The sequence below is a fragment of the Colobus angolensis genome, unplaced genomic scaffold (genome assembly GCF_000951035.1).
Source record: "Colobus angolensis palliatus isolate OR3802 unplaced genomic scaffold, Cang.pa_1.0 Scaffold7, whole genome shotgun sequence".
In the NCBI taxonomy this organism is placed as follows: domain Eukaryota; kingdom Metazoa; phylum Chordata; class Mammalia; order Primates; family Cercopithecidae; genus Colobus; species Colobus angolensis.
In genome coordinates, this window is record NW_012120709.1 from 11,470,793 (window position 1) to 11,482,830 (window position 12,038).

Consider the following 12,038-nt stretch of genomic DNA (forward strand, 5'->3'; position numbering starts at 1 on the left):
TCCTGTGGGGACAAAAAATAAAAAACAAACATAAAAGAATTTTGCTAAAAGAAATGTAAGTTATAAAGTTATACCACCAGTGGGAACATATGCAATCTTAAAAGGAAAGACCGCATGCTATTTTAAAATTTTATGCTACCGGAAGTATTTCGAATTTCAGATATTTTTGTATATTTGGAGTATCTGCCTTATACTTACTGGTTTAGCATCCTTAATCCAAAAACCTAAAATTTGAAATGATTCCATGAACATTTCCTTTGAATATCATGTGGGCATTCACATAGTTTTGGATTTTAGAGCATTTCAAAATTTAAATTTTTGGATTAAAAATTCTACGCCTGTAGACCTAGAGTCCTTGACTAAAATGGACTTTGAGTACACTTTCCTCAATCTTCCCACACTCCCAACATACCTGCCCACAGACATTCAAACGGCTTCTTTATTTTAATGTCCTGGGAAGAGGTAGAAACGTCTTGTCAAAGTCACCCTTTCAGTGCTGGGCATCTGTGCTTTATCATCTGGCTGCTCAAATGCAAGTCGAACCTAAAAGAGAAAGGAAAATCTGGAGACCTGTTTTTTCTGAAAAGTTTGATGACTCATGCCAAAAAGACTACAACGAATATAGCAAAATAAGCGACAAAAACAAAAAGTACTTGTATCTGCAACAAGTATAGTCATGTGCTTATCTAAGCATTGAATGACCCTCCTTGGGGCTTTTAAAATCTGTGGTTGGGCATAATCGCCAAGAAGGACACAGGCAAATTAGAGTCCATTCATTTGTCTCTGCAGGGCAGGAGGAGGGTGAAAATAAATGATGGTTTTATTGAGGCTGTGGGTCTTAATACATTGGATTTGACTCCCAGGCTTGTTCACTCTCCAAAGAACTTCAAAACACTTTTGGAAAGAAGGGTGTTATTGGAAAATAAACATGTCTGGATCTGCTTTCTATGCTTCCAATTGCAATAACCAAGCATTCAGGGAAGTAGAGTGAAAATAGCATCCACCAGAGGCCTACCTTGCGGAAAATTTCCTCCACATCACAGGAATGGGCATATTCTTGCAGATGTTCAATCACTCTCATAATAAAAACAGAGCCCTTCGTTGGATGTCTCCAAGAAACATTTTCTATTGATAAAACACATTTCAAATCTCAAGACTGGCTCTTGCCTGAAGAAAGAGAAGAAACCCTAGTATTTCTGCTCCAGCTGAGGCATGTTTTGGAATTACTCTATTTGCCATATGCTTCATTGTAATTTCTAGTGAATATATTTGAAGTTCAGTGTGTATATTTTTACTGATCCTCTAAAGGGTGCTGTATATGGTGGAGGTATTAACGTGGCCTAGTCCCTGAGTTCAAAAAGTCGTAAAATTTAGTAGTGCGTTAGGAAAAGGCAGAATAGGGTCAAGGGAAGGAATTGGGATTTGGAAAAGAAATGTCTAAATGTGCATCCCCGAAGTGGCATTACTGACTGTGATTTAAGTTAATTGTCCATTCTGATATGTAATAGACTCAGTTACACAGGGAACGGTAATAATTTCATACATAGGAGATATCTGAGGCTACACAAGAGTCTGAGCTAACAGAGAATATGTAATACTCAGTCTATACAGGGAAATTATGTTAATAAATTCTCAATTTATGTACCTTACATAAAATTTTATTTAAAATTTACTAACAATAACAGTACGATATTTACATACAAAGAGTTAACTATACAAATCATAAAACAGAACAAAAGTAGAAATCTAGGAAGAGTCAATAAGAGAATGATCACATGATAATGGAGAATAAGTTCTTATGAAGAAGAGAAATATTAAAGAAAACAATATTAATTTATTACATGGTAGACACAGAAGTAATGAATATGTGAAAATTATACAAAGGAAGGGATAAGAGAAAAGCAGTAGCAATAGCTCGGTGTATAATCACAGATACATTCTTTAATGACACATTTCAGCCAATTATAATGGTCATAAAATGTACATTAATAATAAAATTCTATTTAGAACCACAGCTATCTTAGTTGAAGGAAGTAGGTAAGAGATAGAGTGGAGACAGGTATCTCTGCAAATGTTTTGTGAAATTAGGGAAGTAGATAGTTATTTTTCCTCAGGAGAGCACTATGATACAGTTGGGATTTGCACAGTAGAATGTGGAGCTAGGCTTAATATGGGAGTTATAAATAACTGAGTTGGAGTTTCTGACAGTCATATGGAAAGGAGGAGTAAGGAAAGTGAAAGAAAAGAAAAACACAGAAATCAGCAAGATTGATGATGAGAAGCCAGGGGCTTACAAAGAGCTACATAGAGAGTGGTGCATGTCATGTGGAAGGCTGGGATCAAAGGATGTTAAAGAACAGTTTTGTCTAATGTTAAAGTCTACTATATGTAGTCAGGCAGGAAATGTATTTTTTGTGTGTTTGTCTTGTCATTGTTTTTGATCATTGAAAAAAATCTTATTGAGTTGTACATCAGGGCATGTTCAAAACAATAAAAAACCAAGCTTCTTCTGAAAGAAGATATCTCATTTTATAGAACATTTTAGAAAATTTAACTACTTGAACAGAGGCAGAACCTTTGGGCCAGAGGTGACCAAGACAATGTGAGTCCTCTCAGGAAACTGTCATACAAGGTGGATAAAAGCATTCAAGTTATTTTTATTTAAAACTTGCTAAGAAAAGTAATTAAGTTATAAAACAAAAACTATTTAAATAATACCAGTTCTTTAATGTGTACTTCATTCTGTGACATGAGCAATATTTCACATATATTATTCAATCCTTAGAAAATTGATATTTATATTCTTATATATTTGTGAGCAATTCAAAGAAAGCCCTGGGAGGAACTAGTGGAGCTAGTTTACAAAGTACTAAATGACTAGATCAGTCAAGAATAACAAGATTCTTACTGCAAACCATACCTTTAGAATAATGCATTTTTATTCTGCTTTATACATTTCATGCTTCTAAGTAAAACCCACTTTAATTTAGGGCCCCAAAGTGCCTCGCTTGCTGTTCTAATTTTCTGAACACTGATCTTAATCTTCTCCTATGAATACTTAATGTCTGGGCCAACTGGTCCATTGAATTATCTCAACATGGCAGACCTTTTCTATGCAGAGTCAGATTCTAATCTATTGCAGCAGAGATCTTCTTCCATTTAATTCTCTGTTATCACTCACAGTTCTAAAATAGTTTGCAACAGAGAGGAGTTCATTAATTACTAACTCAATGAAAAGATATGCTTCCTTGCTCTCTGTGGATAAAGGGAATTGTGTGTATAACTTGGAACAAAGTTTTAATTTGTGTTCAAAAATCTAATCTAAAGTTTCACACACGTATCTACCCTCTAGTGGGTGGTTGTGAGTTTTTGCATTGATAACCCCCACAAAGATGTTCTGTATACAGGAAACTTTTTACCTGATGTAGAAGAGTAGAAAGCAATAAAATCCTTTTCTATGTGGGCTTTCTTAATAGCATCAGCCTCAACATCTCCTGGAGTTGGTAAAGTTATATTTTCGGAGGCTCGTACTGAATCTGTTACCAACACCACACCATATTTACCTGGAAAGACAAAATTTGGTTTGCTACTATTACCAATGACTGAGAGGACAATGTTCTCCTCTTAGCCTCTGTTCAATCATATTTATCAATGTATTTGCTCTGTCATTAAATTCACATGCATATACACACATACATCCAAGTAACAATCTTTTCAACAATTTTTATTTCTTCCAACCCTCAAACACATTTAAAAGCAACCAAACATCAAAGTCTCAGACTTGAATATAAAACAAATATCTACCCACCATTCATACAATTAACAGAAGCCACACTTGAGTGCTGACCGTACGTGTTCCTTGACATTAAGAAACAGACATAAACTGAAAATTCCTGGATGCATACAGATGAGGACAGTATTAGAATGTCTGGTGTTCTCAAAGACCTCAGCACTCACCACCACGGCAGGCCTGGATGATGATCACCTTCGGTTTGTCCTTCAAACTTGGGCAGTTCCTGGTATTCAACTTTTCAAAGATTACATTGAGTTGTAATACATCTGGTACTCGCTCAGAGTATTTCGTTCCACAAATGCCATCCTGGATACCATGAGACATGAACACCAAGAAGGTGCTGTCAGAAGTCTTGTGCTCTTGGCGTCGAGCAAATGTCTCCAGCTCTGTAGTCATTTCCTGAAAGAGACCATACCACTGATTTTGGACTATGTAATTAACTATCATGGCACCTTGGAAAGCCAGTAAGTAAATACTTAAGGATTTCTTAAGGAATTTCATGACAAACAAAGGAGTGCCCAAAAAATTTTTAGTCTTCATTTCGAGAAAGGAGAAGAAAGGTGTTGTAGGAAGTCATTCAGAGTTATCTTGTAGAGAGAACGTGGCATTACTGAGTGAAAAAAACATAAAACAAGAAACACTTCCCAAGTAAATTACGCTAGGCTTGAACTGAATGAGTTAGTTACAAGGGAACATGTAGCATCCAGTACCCTCCCGTGGCAAGTTTATATTTTAGATTATGAAGAGATTACATTTCTTGGTCAACCAAGCTTTCTAATACTATTTAGTTATAGGAAGGGCATGACCATTTTCTCTAATGTATAATAGACCTTACCGAAGCAGTGAGATTCTTTTTCACATCCACCTTGTACCCCAGATTTTGTAGCAGCGTTGTCATGCCTACGATGTCAACCTCAGCTCCCGTTCTTTTAGGAAGAATGTCAAACTCTTCGTTGCAGATAATGAGAGCAAGACGTGTGCGGCTTGACTTGTCCATTATTGGATAAATCTGTAGGAAATGAAATTTGGATGAATAGACTTATCCTCTGTAATTTAATATTCATCTGGTAAATTTATGACCATTTTCCCTTTGTTAGTCGTATCAAGATACTAAATCCCATGGACTATACGTTGAAAATGGGGGACGGAATTGAGTGCTACTTGGAGAGTAGGCATAGAAACTGCAAAGGCCCAGATGGCAGGTGAGCTACTGACTTCATTTTTCTTGATAGGCAGGATTTTGAAAAACGCACAAGCTATGAAGCAGGAATGACAGAATTCTAAAACTGATTGCTTCAATATCTGATTGTTTTTCTTTGGGCAAAGTATTTACCAATCCTATGCCTCAGCTTCTTGATCTCTAAAACGGGTTACTTTTAAGGTTAAAAATTATGCATCATCATGTATAAAATGCTTAGAACACTGCCCACTCTCAAAGAACATTCAATAGCTGCCATTGTTGATGTTATTTATCCAGGAATGGGATTCAGTTTGGAACTTTTTCTATAAATCTGGGATTCCAGGATACAGATTTTTTTTTAAAGTAAGGGAAGCAGAATTATGATTCTCCATTGAGAATAGCTCTAAGAAAAAGTCACTACATTTCATAATCGCCTAAAGGATATCTGTCACCCCATTCTATTCTTGTGTTCTGAGCGTGGTACCTCTGTCGACTTTTCTTTCCATATTGTTTTAGCTTCATCTAGAGAGCAAAGCTTGATGCTTCCTCCTGAGCCTGAGGATGTAGGCATAGCAGGGTTATCACACACTGGCACTGCCTGAGGAGCTGCAAGAGTCAAAGAACATCATGAACATTGGCATTCCTCTTTGTTCCACTTTTTGTTTTTTACAGCCTCACATATGAATGAAGCCACAAAAATGGAAATGCATTCTTAGGAAGACAATCCTTATCTTTTACCCTGAGTGATTTCGCTGCTAATGGAATACATTTCCAGTCAGAGATTTCCAGGTGTGCAATACAGGGATCTCCTTTCATATTTCAGGATCAGTATTTTCACAAGTATTTTAGATAAAAATGTAGAAAGAAAGCTTTTCAAGGCCGTGCATGATAAAACACTCAACAACCAATCAAATGTGTGAGATAAAATAGAATATAAATTTATTTCAAAAGATTTGAACCACAGAATAAAATTTAATGGTAGGAGGTCTTAATTAAATCTACTGAAAAGATTTAAGAGATATTCTTATCTTTTTATGTATTTACTTAAAAGACATGGTAGTAAGCAATAGGAATATTTTTTAATGAACATTTGTCCTGTCTTCCAGGATCTCTTCCTACTATATATGTGTATGGAAGGAGAAGATTACTAAATATATGAACTAGAATGTATATAAAATAGTATGATAAATGCTAAAATCAAAGTGCACACTAGATGGATTTATAGCACTAAACATTGATTGCACAGACATATGAGGAAATGTTCTCACATAGTTTATGTGAGAAAATCCTTGAGGCTTTTGTTTCATCATAAGTTCAACACCATCCAACAATGTGATGTGCTTGTTAGAGAAATTAATGTAATCTTTGTATCAAGATAGAAATGAGTTTTCTAGACCTGTGGAGTATCTTTTAGAAACTATTAAGTCAAGAAAATATTACGCAATTTTGAAAACAAGCTTGAGAAACTTGTACAATCAGTTCGATAAATAAAGGCAGCATGAAGTGTGTTGACACAGAAGAACTAATTAGAACGGATGTATTGGAGAAAACTACAAAATAATAATTTGGTTGAAGAAATGTTTGGTTTCAAAAGGAAGAATGAAAACAATATAAAAAAACTAAGTAGAAGTATATGGGTTATTTTTGAGGTAATTTGTGTGTGTGTGTGTGTGTGTGAAAATACAGTATTTAGTTATATAGTGAGTATCCCGTGCTGGAAAACATTTAAGAAAACATTCATCTTTGGGAGGCTGGGGTGGGAGGATCATGAAGTCAGGAGATTGAGACCATCCTGATTAAGACAGTGAAGCCTTGTCTTTACTAAAAATATTTTTTAAAAAATTAGCTGGGGATGGTGGCAAGTGCCAGTAGTCCAAGCTACTCGGGAGACTGAGGCAGGAGAATCACTTGAACCCGGGAGACAGAGCTTGCAGTGAGCCGAAATTGTGTCACTGCACTCCAGCCTGGGTGACAGAGTGAGACTCCATCTAAAAATAAAAAGAAAAGAAGACATTCATGAGTTAATCAGCCTTAATAAATGAAATAGAAGTTTCAACCTTAATAAATGAAATAATGGAATAGAAGTTGAAAGAGAGATACAGTTCCAAATTTGAGAGAAGAATGCATAAAACCTGGCTTTGGCTTGAATATTGGAGGTGCGTAAGAGGAAAGGGGCCAAAACTAGTTTCAAGTTACTGGTTTGAACAACTAGTGATGGTGACACCAACAACCTAGTTACACAAAACTGGAAGAGAAGCAAGGTGTGGAAGAATGGCATGTTCAGCTCTAAAATTCTTTAGATGATCATGTCTCTGGGACATATGAGGGAATATTTCGGTAGCCTTAAATAATGAAGTATGGTGATTATTTGGTGTTCAGGATTTGAGATAAAGATTCAGAATTTTTAATATAAACATAGATAGTGAAGCTGCGGGTACAATTTCTACAAAAGCAGAATAGATTACAGAAAGAAAATTACATGATCACTTTACAGGAATTCTCCATAGCCCCTTTGACTGTGGTTCATCCTACAACATTAATGTCATGGAAGATGGGGTTCAAATAATGCTCTTTCTTTAAAAACAGCATTACCTAGGAAGGAAGGCAGTACTACTTGAGAGTCTTGTGTAGTAAGGTGATTTCCAGATGTCGGACCTAGAAAAAGAAGAAGGACACTGAAATAGTCACTTACCATCTCTGGAAAACTTTACCCTAATGCTTACAACATTCCCCACTAAAGCTTCATCCCAGAACCCTGGCTGAATGACATTAAGTAATGTTCAAAATGTGCTTTAATTTAGAGAGTGGTGGGGGGTATAAAATGAAAGAGACATTGTCAGAAAAATCTGATACTTATTATACATAGATGAAAACATAAACTTCTCCCATGTCTGCTTAGACAGGTATAAGACTCCCTTAACCATTAGAAAAAAGGCTTTTGCTTTCAAAGAACATCTCCCTCTGAAATGGCTTTAGGAAGTGTCACAGAGACCAGTGACTAAGAGTCCACCAGACCTCTCATCCTCACCATGTGGTAGGTCCAAGGGATCACAAGATTGGTCCAGCGCATTTCTTGTGCACCGTAGCAGGCCCTAAGGGGGCTGCAGGAGGAGGCAGTCCAGGCCTCACAGCATGATCTGCAGCCTGGTAACAGGCAAGTGGGTGATCTCACTCAAAAGAAAATGCAAGGAGGCAACTGGAGGAAAGAGCCAACTTGAAATCTTTGCTTTTCTATAATTATTCAATATATTCTCTGAGTGTATCACCATTTCTGAAATATAATTTCTTCTTCTCAGAGGGCAAAATTTTGAGGAGAAGTTATTAAACCTATTTGATTACAGACCTTAAAGCTTCATGTCAGACAACTGCATACGAGCCTAGCACCTTGGACTCAAAAATACTAAATCAATCAATAAATATTGTGGCTTGCCGGTGACAGTGGAACATATAGCGTGAAGCTTTTTAGATAGTTCTCATGACCTTCTACAAATGAACACTCACATACTCAGAACTGGAAATGAACTTTAATCAGAAGAAGGCCACTGAGGATGAAGGAACAGAAACAAAGGAGAGTCAAGGGACATGCATTAGGGGCCCTGCTACAGAAATATGGCACTGAAGCCAGAGATAAGAAAGTTTTCTGCAACTTAACATGACTGGTAAAGACATCACATGGTAGTCACAATAATAGACCCTACATGAACTTGCGTGTGAGTCACTGACCCTTACCTGCTGAGAGTCCCAGTGTCCCTGCCAGGTGACTGTCTTCTTCACAAATGTATGTGATGCAAATATGGCATGCCGGAGCTCCTTTCCGAATAACAGAGTCAAGCAGAGCTCGGGCCTTATCCATGACCGTAGCATTTTCACGTTTTACTTTCTCCATTTCTTCCTGGTTCAGCACCCTTGTCTGTAATAATTCATCCAGTAAGCCATTTATTGTTCCTTCACCCATGGAACGGATTAACAGCTGTCTCTTCTCCTTCAGGACCTTGTCTGTTTGGAGCACAAGGATTTCTCACATCATAAAGACAGCCTCATATTCCTCTCATGTAATCAACAGAAAGTGACCTCATTTAGATTTCATCAGTGAAATGTCCCCCTCCTCAAAGTTGAGTAATCCCTCTTCTTACTGTATCGCTGTCCTACTTGTTTCCCTCAATAGTCTCCATACATGTGCATGGAGTGGCCTGAAGACTGAATTTACCATTTACATTAGTCCCTGGAAAGCGGAGATCATCCTTTTGTGCCCCATGTTTATTTAACTCTGATTAATAAAGTAATGAAACAGAAATAGCCCATTTCATGTAGGAATCAGTGCTGCTAGTACTCCTCCTGTGCCAATTCTGTACCTTCTGTCAGACTTTCAACAGGTAAGTAAGAGTTTAATTAAGATTGCAAAATGACAGCAGGCTGCCCCTAAAGCCTCAGTTCCTTTCTGGGCTTGCTTTTCCTTACTAAAGGCTGCATCTTCTACTTTCTTCTCTCCTCACTCTCCACCCTCTCCCTCATTTGTGTTCACCTAAACTTCCCCAGATACTAATGTTGGCTTCCAGAACAGCCAGTGCCTTCCAAAACTCTTTCTTCCCAGGGACCTGCTCTTAGAAGAGTAAAAGACTCACCGGCCATGGCTTTTCTCTCCTACCCTTCTTGTGTGGGCTGAAACTGAAAGCATGCTTCACCTTCCTTTTTGGCAGGGCGTGTACACATATTGGGAAACAACCACTGCACATGCATATGCATGCCTTTTTTTTTTTTTGCCGGCAAAAAAAGAATCAGATTCCTGAACTGTAGATTGCATTAGAGAGTGTATCCTTGAGGAATTTTCTTCACCAACCCTTGGAACAGGTCAGGGTAGGAGGGGAATGGGGCTTGGAGAATAAGACAAGAATGACAAAGTATGTGTACAATTAAACTCACACAGTGAAGAGTTTCTCATTTATTAGAAAACTTGATGGAGAAAAGCAACACAACCTTTGGAGAATTTGAACAACTTCTGTCCTGGGCCCAAGTCACAGGTCTAGGGAAAGTCGTGGGAAATGTATGTCCCTGTGAAGCAATTTTGCTTTAAGTAATGAACATATTTTTCACCATAATTAAAGTTTTTCTTATTTAATGTCCTTCCTCTTCAGAGGGATTTTTTTTTTTCCTGATACAGAATTTTTACTCTGTCACCCATGCTGGAGTGCAGTGGCACTAGCGTGGATCACAGCAGTCTCCACCTCCCAGACTCAGATGATCCTCTTAGCTCTGCCTCTCAAGTAGCTGGGAACACAGGCACGTGCCACCATGGCTGGATCATATTTGCATCTTTCTAAAGACAGGGTCTCCCTGTGTTTCCTAGGCTAGTTTTTATATCATGCGCTCAAGCGGTTCACCCACCTCGGCCTCCCAAAGTGCTGGGATTACAGGTGTGAGCCACCCACCCATCTTGGCTGGCTTTCTTTTGAGGGACATTGTACCATAGAGGCCCAGAGCATAGGCTCTGGACTCAGAATGTTCAACTTAGCATTTTAAACTTCATTTTGTGTGTAAGAAATTGAACTCCCCTATGTATTGTTTCCTCTGTCTATAAAATGATTTTATTAACAGTACGTACCTACGCAGTTTTGAGCATTAAGTGAGAGAAAGTGTAAAAAATGCATGGAACATTGCCTGGCAAAAGGTAAGCAGATAATGAGTGATATTACTATAATTAATACAAATATTTTACATTAGAAAAAAATCAAGGATAAAGTTTTGCAGATTATCCAGCTAAGTTTATCTTTTGTTAGACTGCTCAAGCAGTCCATCTAGCCATTCACTTAGCAAATATATATGGATGATACGGTTCTAGGAGCAAGCGGTTCAGTCAAAACATATCATGGTCATTTTCCCCCTTGCTCTCACATACAAGAAGAGAAGACAAACATGAAACCTTGTATGTAATATGTAACTGCAATATTCAGAATGTGCAAATATGGCAAGTGATGAGAAGAATAAGAAATTAATTGGAGAAATGAGAGACAAAATATTTCAGGAGTCATGAAAACTATGGAGTAGCCAGGGAAGGCCAGAAGAGGGCTCTGTCTTGCAAGCACATGTTCAATTGATCACTCCAGAAATAAACTCAATGTGGCCAATTTATTTTATGAACCTCTTTGATGCAAGATGGACTAATAAGAAAATGCAGACAGTGCTTTACATTTATCAATTTCTTTAACAAAAATTTTCTTCTGTTATTACCTTCTTATCTTTAGAGAATAAGGATGAGGAGTTACAAAAACATCCACCTTTTGACGTGTGGGCCATCAGCTTTACTTTCTGTGCTCTAGGCGAAGAGCTAAATGTGTTTGTTAGAGTAGAATATACTGTGTGGGAGGACAATGATGTGGCTTTTAATCTAAGGGATTTCTAATTTTTTTTAAATCTTTACTTTGTCAATGACCTAATCTGATTGCAGCAAAATCTTGTGCTCCTTGCCATGGGAGGATTTGCAGTATGGAAGAAAGCAGAAATTACCTGTGCATCACTTCTCTTACATTCATTTACTTTTAAATGTTACTGATTCTTTTATTTTCTCTATTAACTTAAGGATTTCACACATAGTTTTCTCCCCAAGCCAGAGCCATGAACCACTGAGTTAAAGTATGCTAAAGTGGCATCCAGGGCACAGACACCATGACTAGACCATTTATCTGGGGATGTAGAAATACGAGCCATGAGTCTCATGTCCTGGGAAGCTAAATATGGAGCCACTAGATTGCAAGGGTCCACTGTTTCCTCAAAAATGAAGATGTTAAAAACTGACAGCAACTCAATATCTAATTCAGGAGCAAAGGAAATAATTTGTGCTATACACATACACTGAAATACGATTCAGTCATAAAAGAAAAAACTAATAAATGCAATAACATAGATGAAAACATTATGCTTTCATGATGAAAGAAGTCATGTACAAAGGAACACATGTCCTGTGATTCCAACTAAATACAGTTTAGATTCGAAATAACTAACATATAGTGATAAAAAATTTAATCACTGCTTATCTTAGGAGGAAGTGGCAGGAGATTGAGGACAAAGAGC

The 12,038-nt window shown here is 37.4% G+C and overlaps 1 protein-coding gene across 1 annotated transcript; it reads right to left on the reverse strand.

Annotated features, from left to right (window-relative positions):
* Window positions 1-444: 444 nt before the first annotated feature.
* On the reverse strand, window positions 445-9,649 carry LOC105500957 (caspase-1-like). Its single transcript, XM_011926647.1, has 9 exons — window positions 9,596-9,649; window positions 8,703-8,969; window positions 7,566-7,628; window positions 5,458-5,579; window positions 4,629-4,802; window positions 3,958-4,192; window positions 3,420-3,563; window positions 1,016-1,125; window positions 445-543 (listed from the first exon to the last, which is right to left on the reverse strand). Exons 1-9 carry the CDS (start codon window positions 9,600-9,602, stop codon window positions 445-447), a joined length of 1,221 nt encoding a protein of 406 aa, XP_011782037.1. The 5' UTR covers window positions 9,603-9,649.
* Between the last annotated feature and the right edge of the window lie 2,389 nt (window positions 9,650-12,038).

Coding starts and splice junctions, on each gene's coding strand:
- LOC105500957 (XM_011926647.1), bottom strand. Junction 4,193..4,628: donor AAAAGAATCTCACTGCTTCG/GTAAGGTCTATT, acceptor GGTCTCTTTCAG/GAAATGACTACAGAGCTGGA. Junction 1,126..3,419: donor TTTCTACTCTTCTACATCAG/GTAAAAAGTTTC, acceptor TTTTATCAATAG/AAAATGTTTCTTGGAGACAT.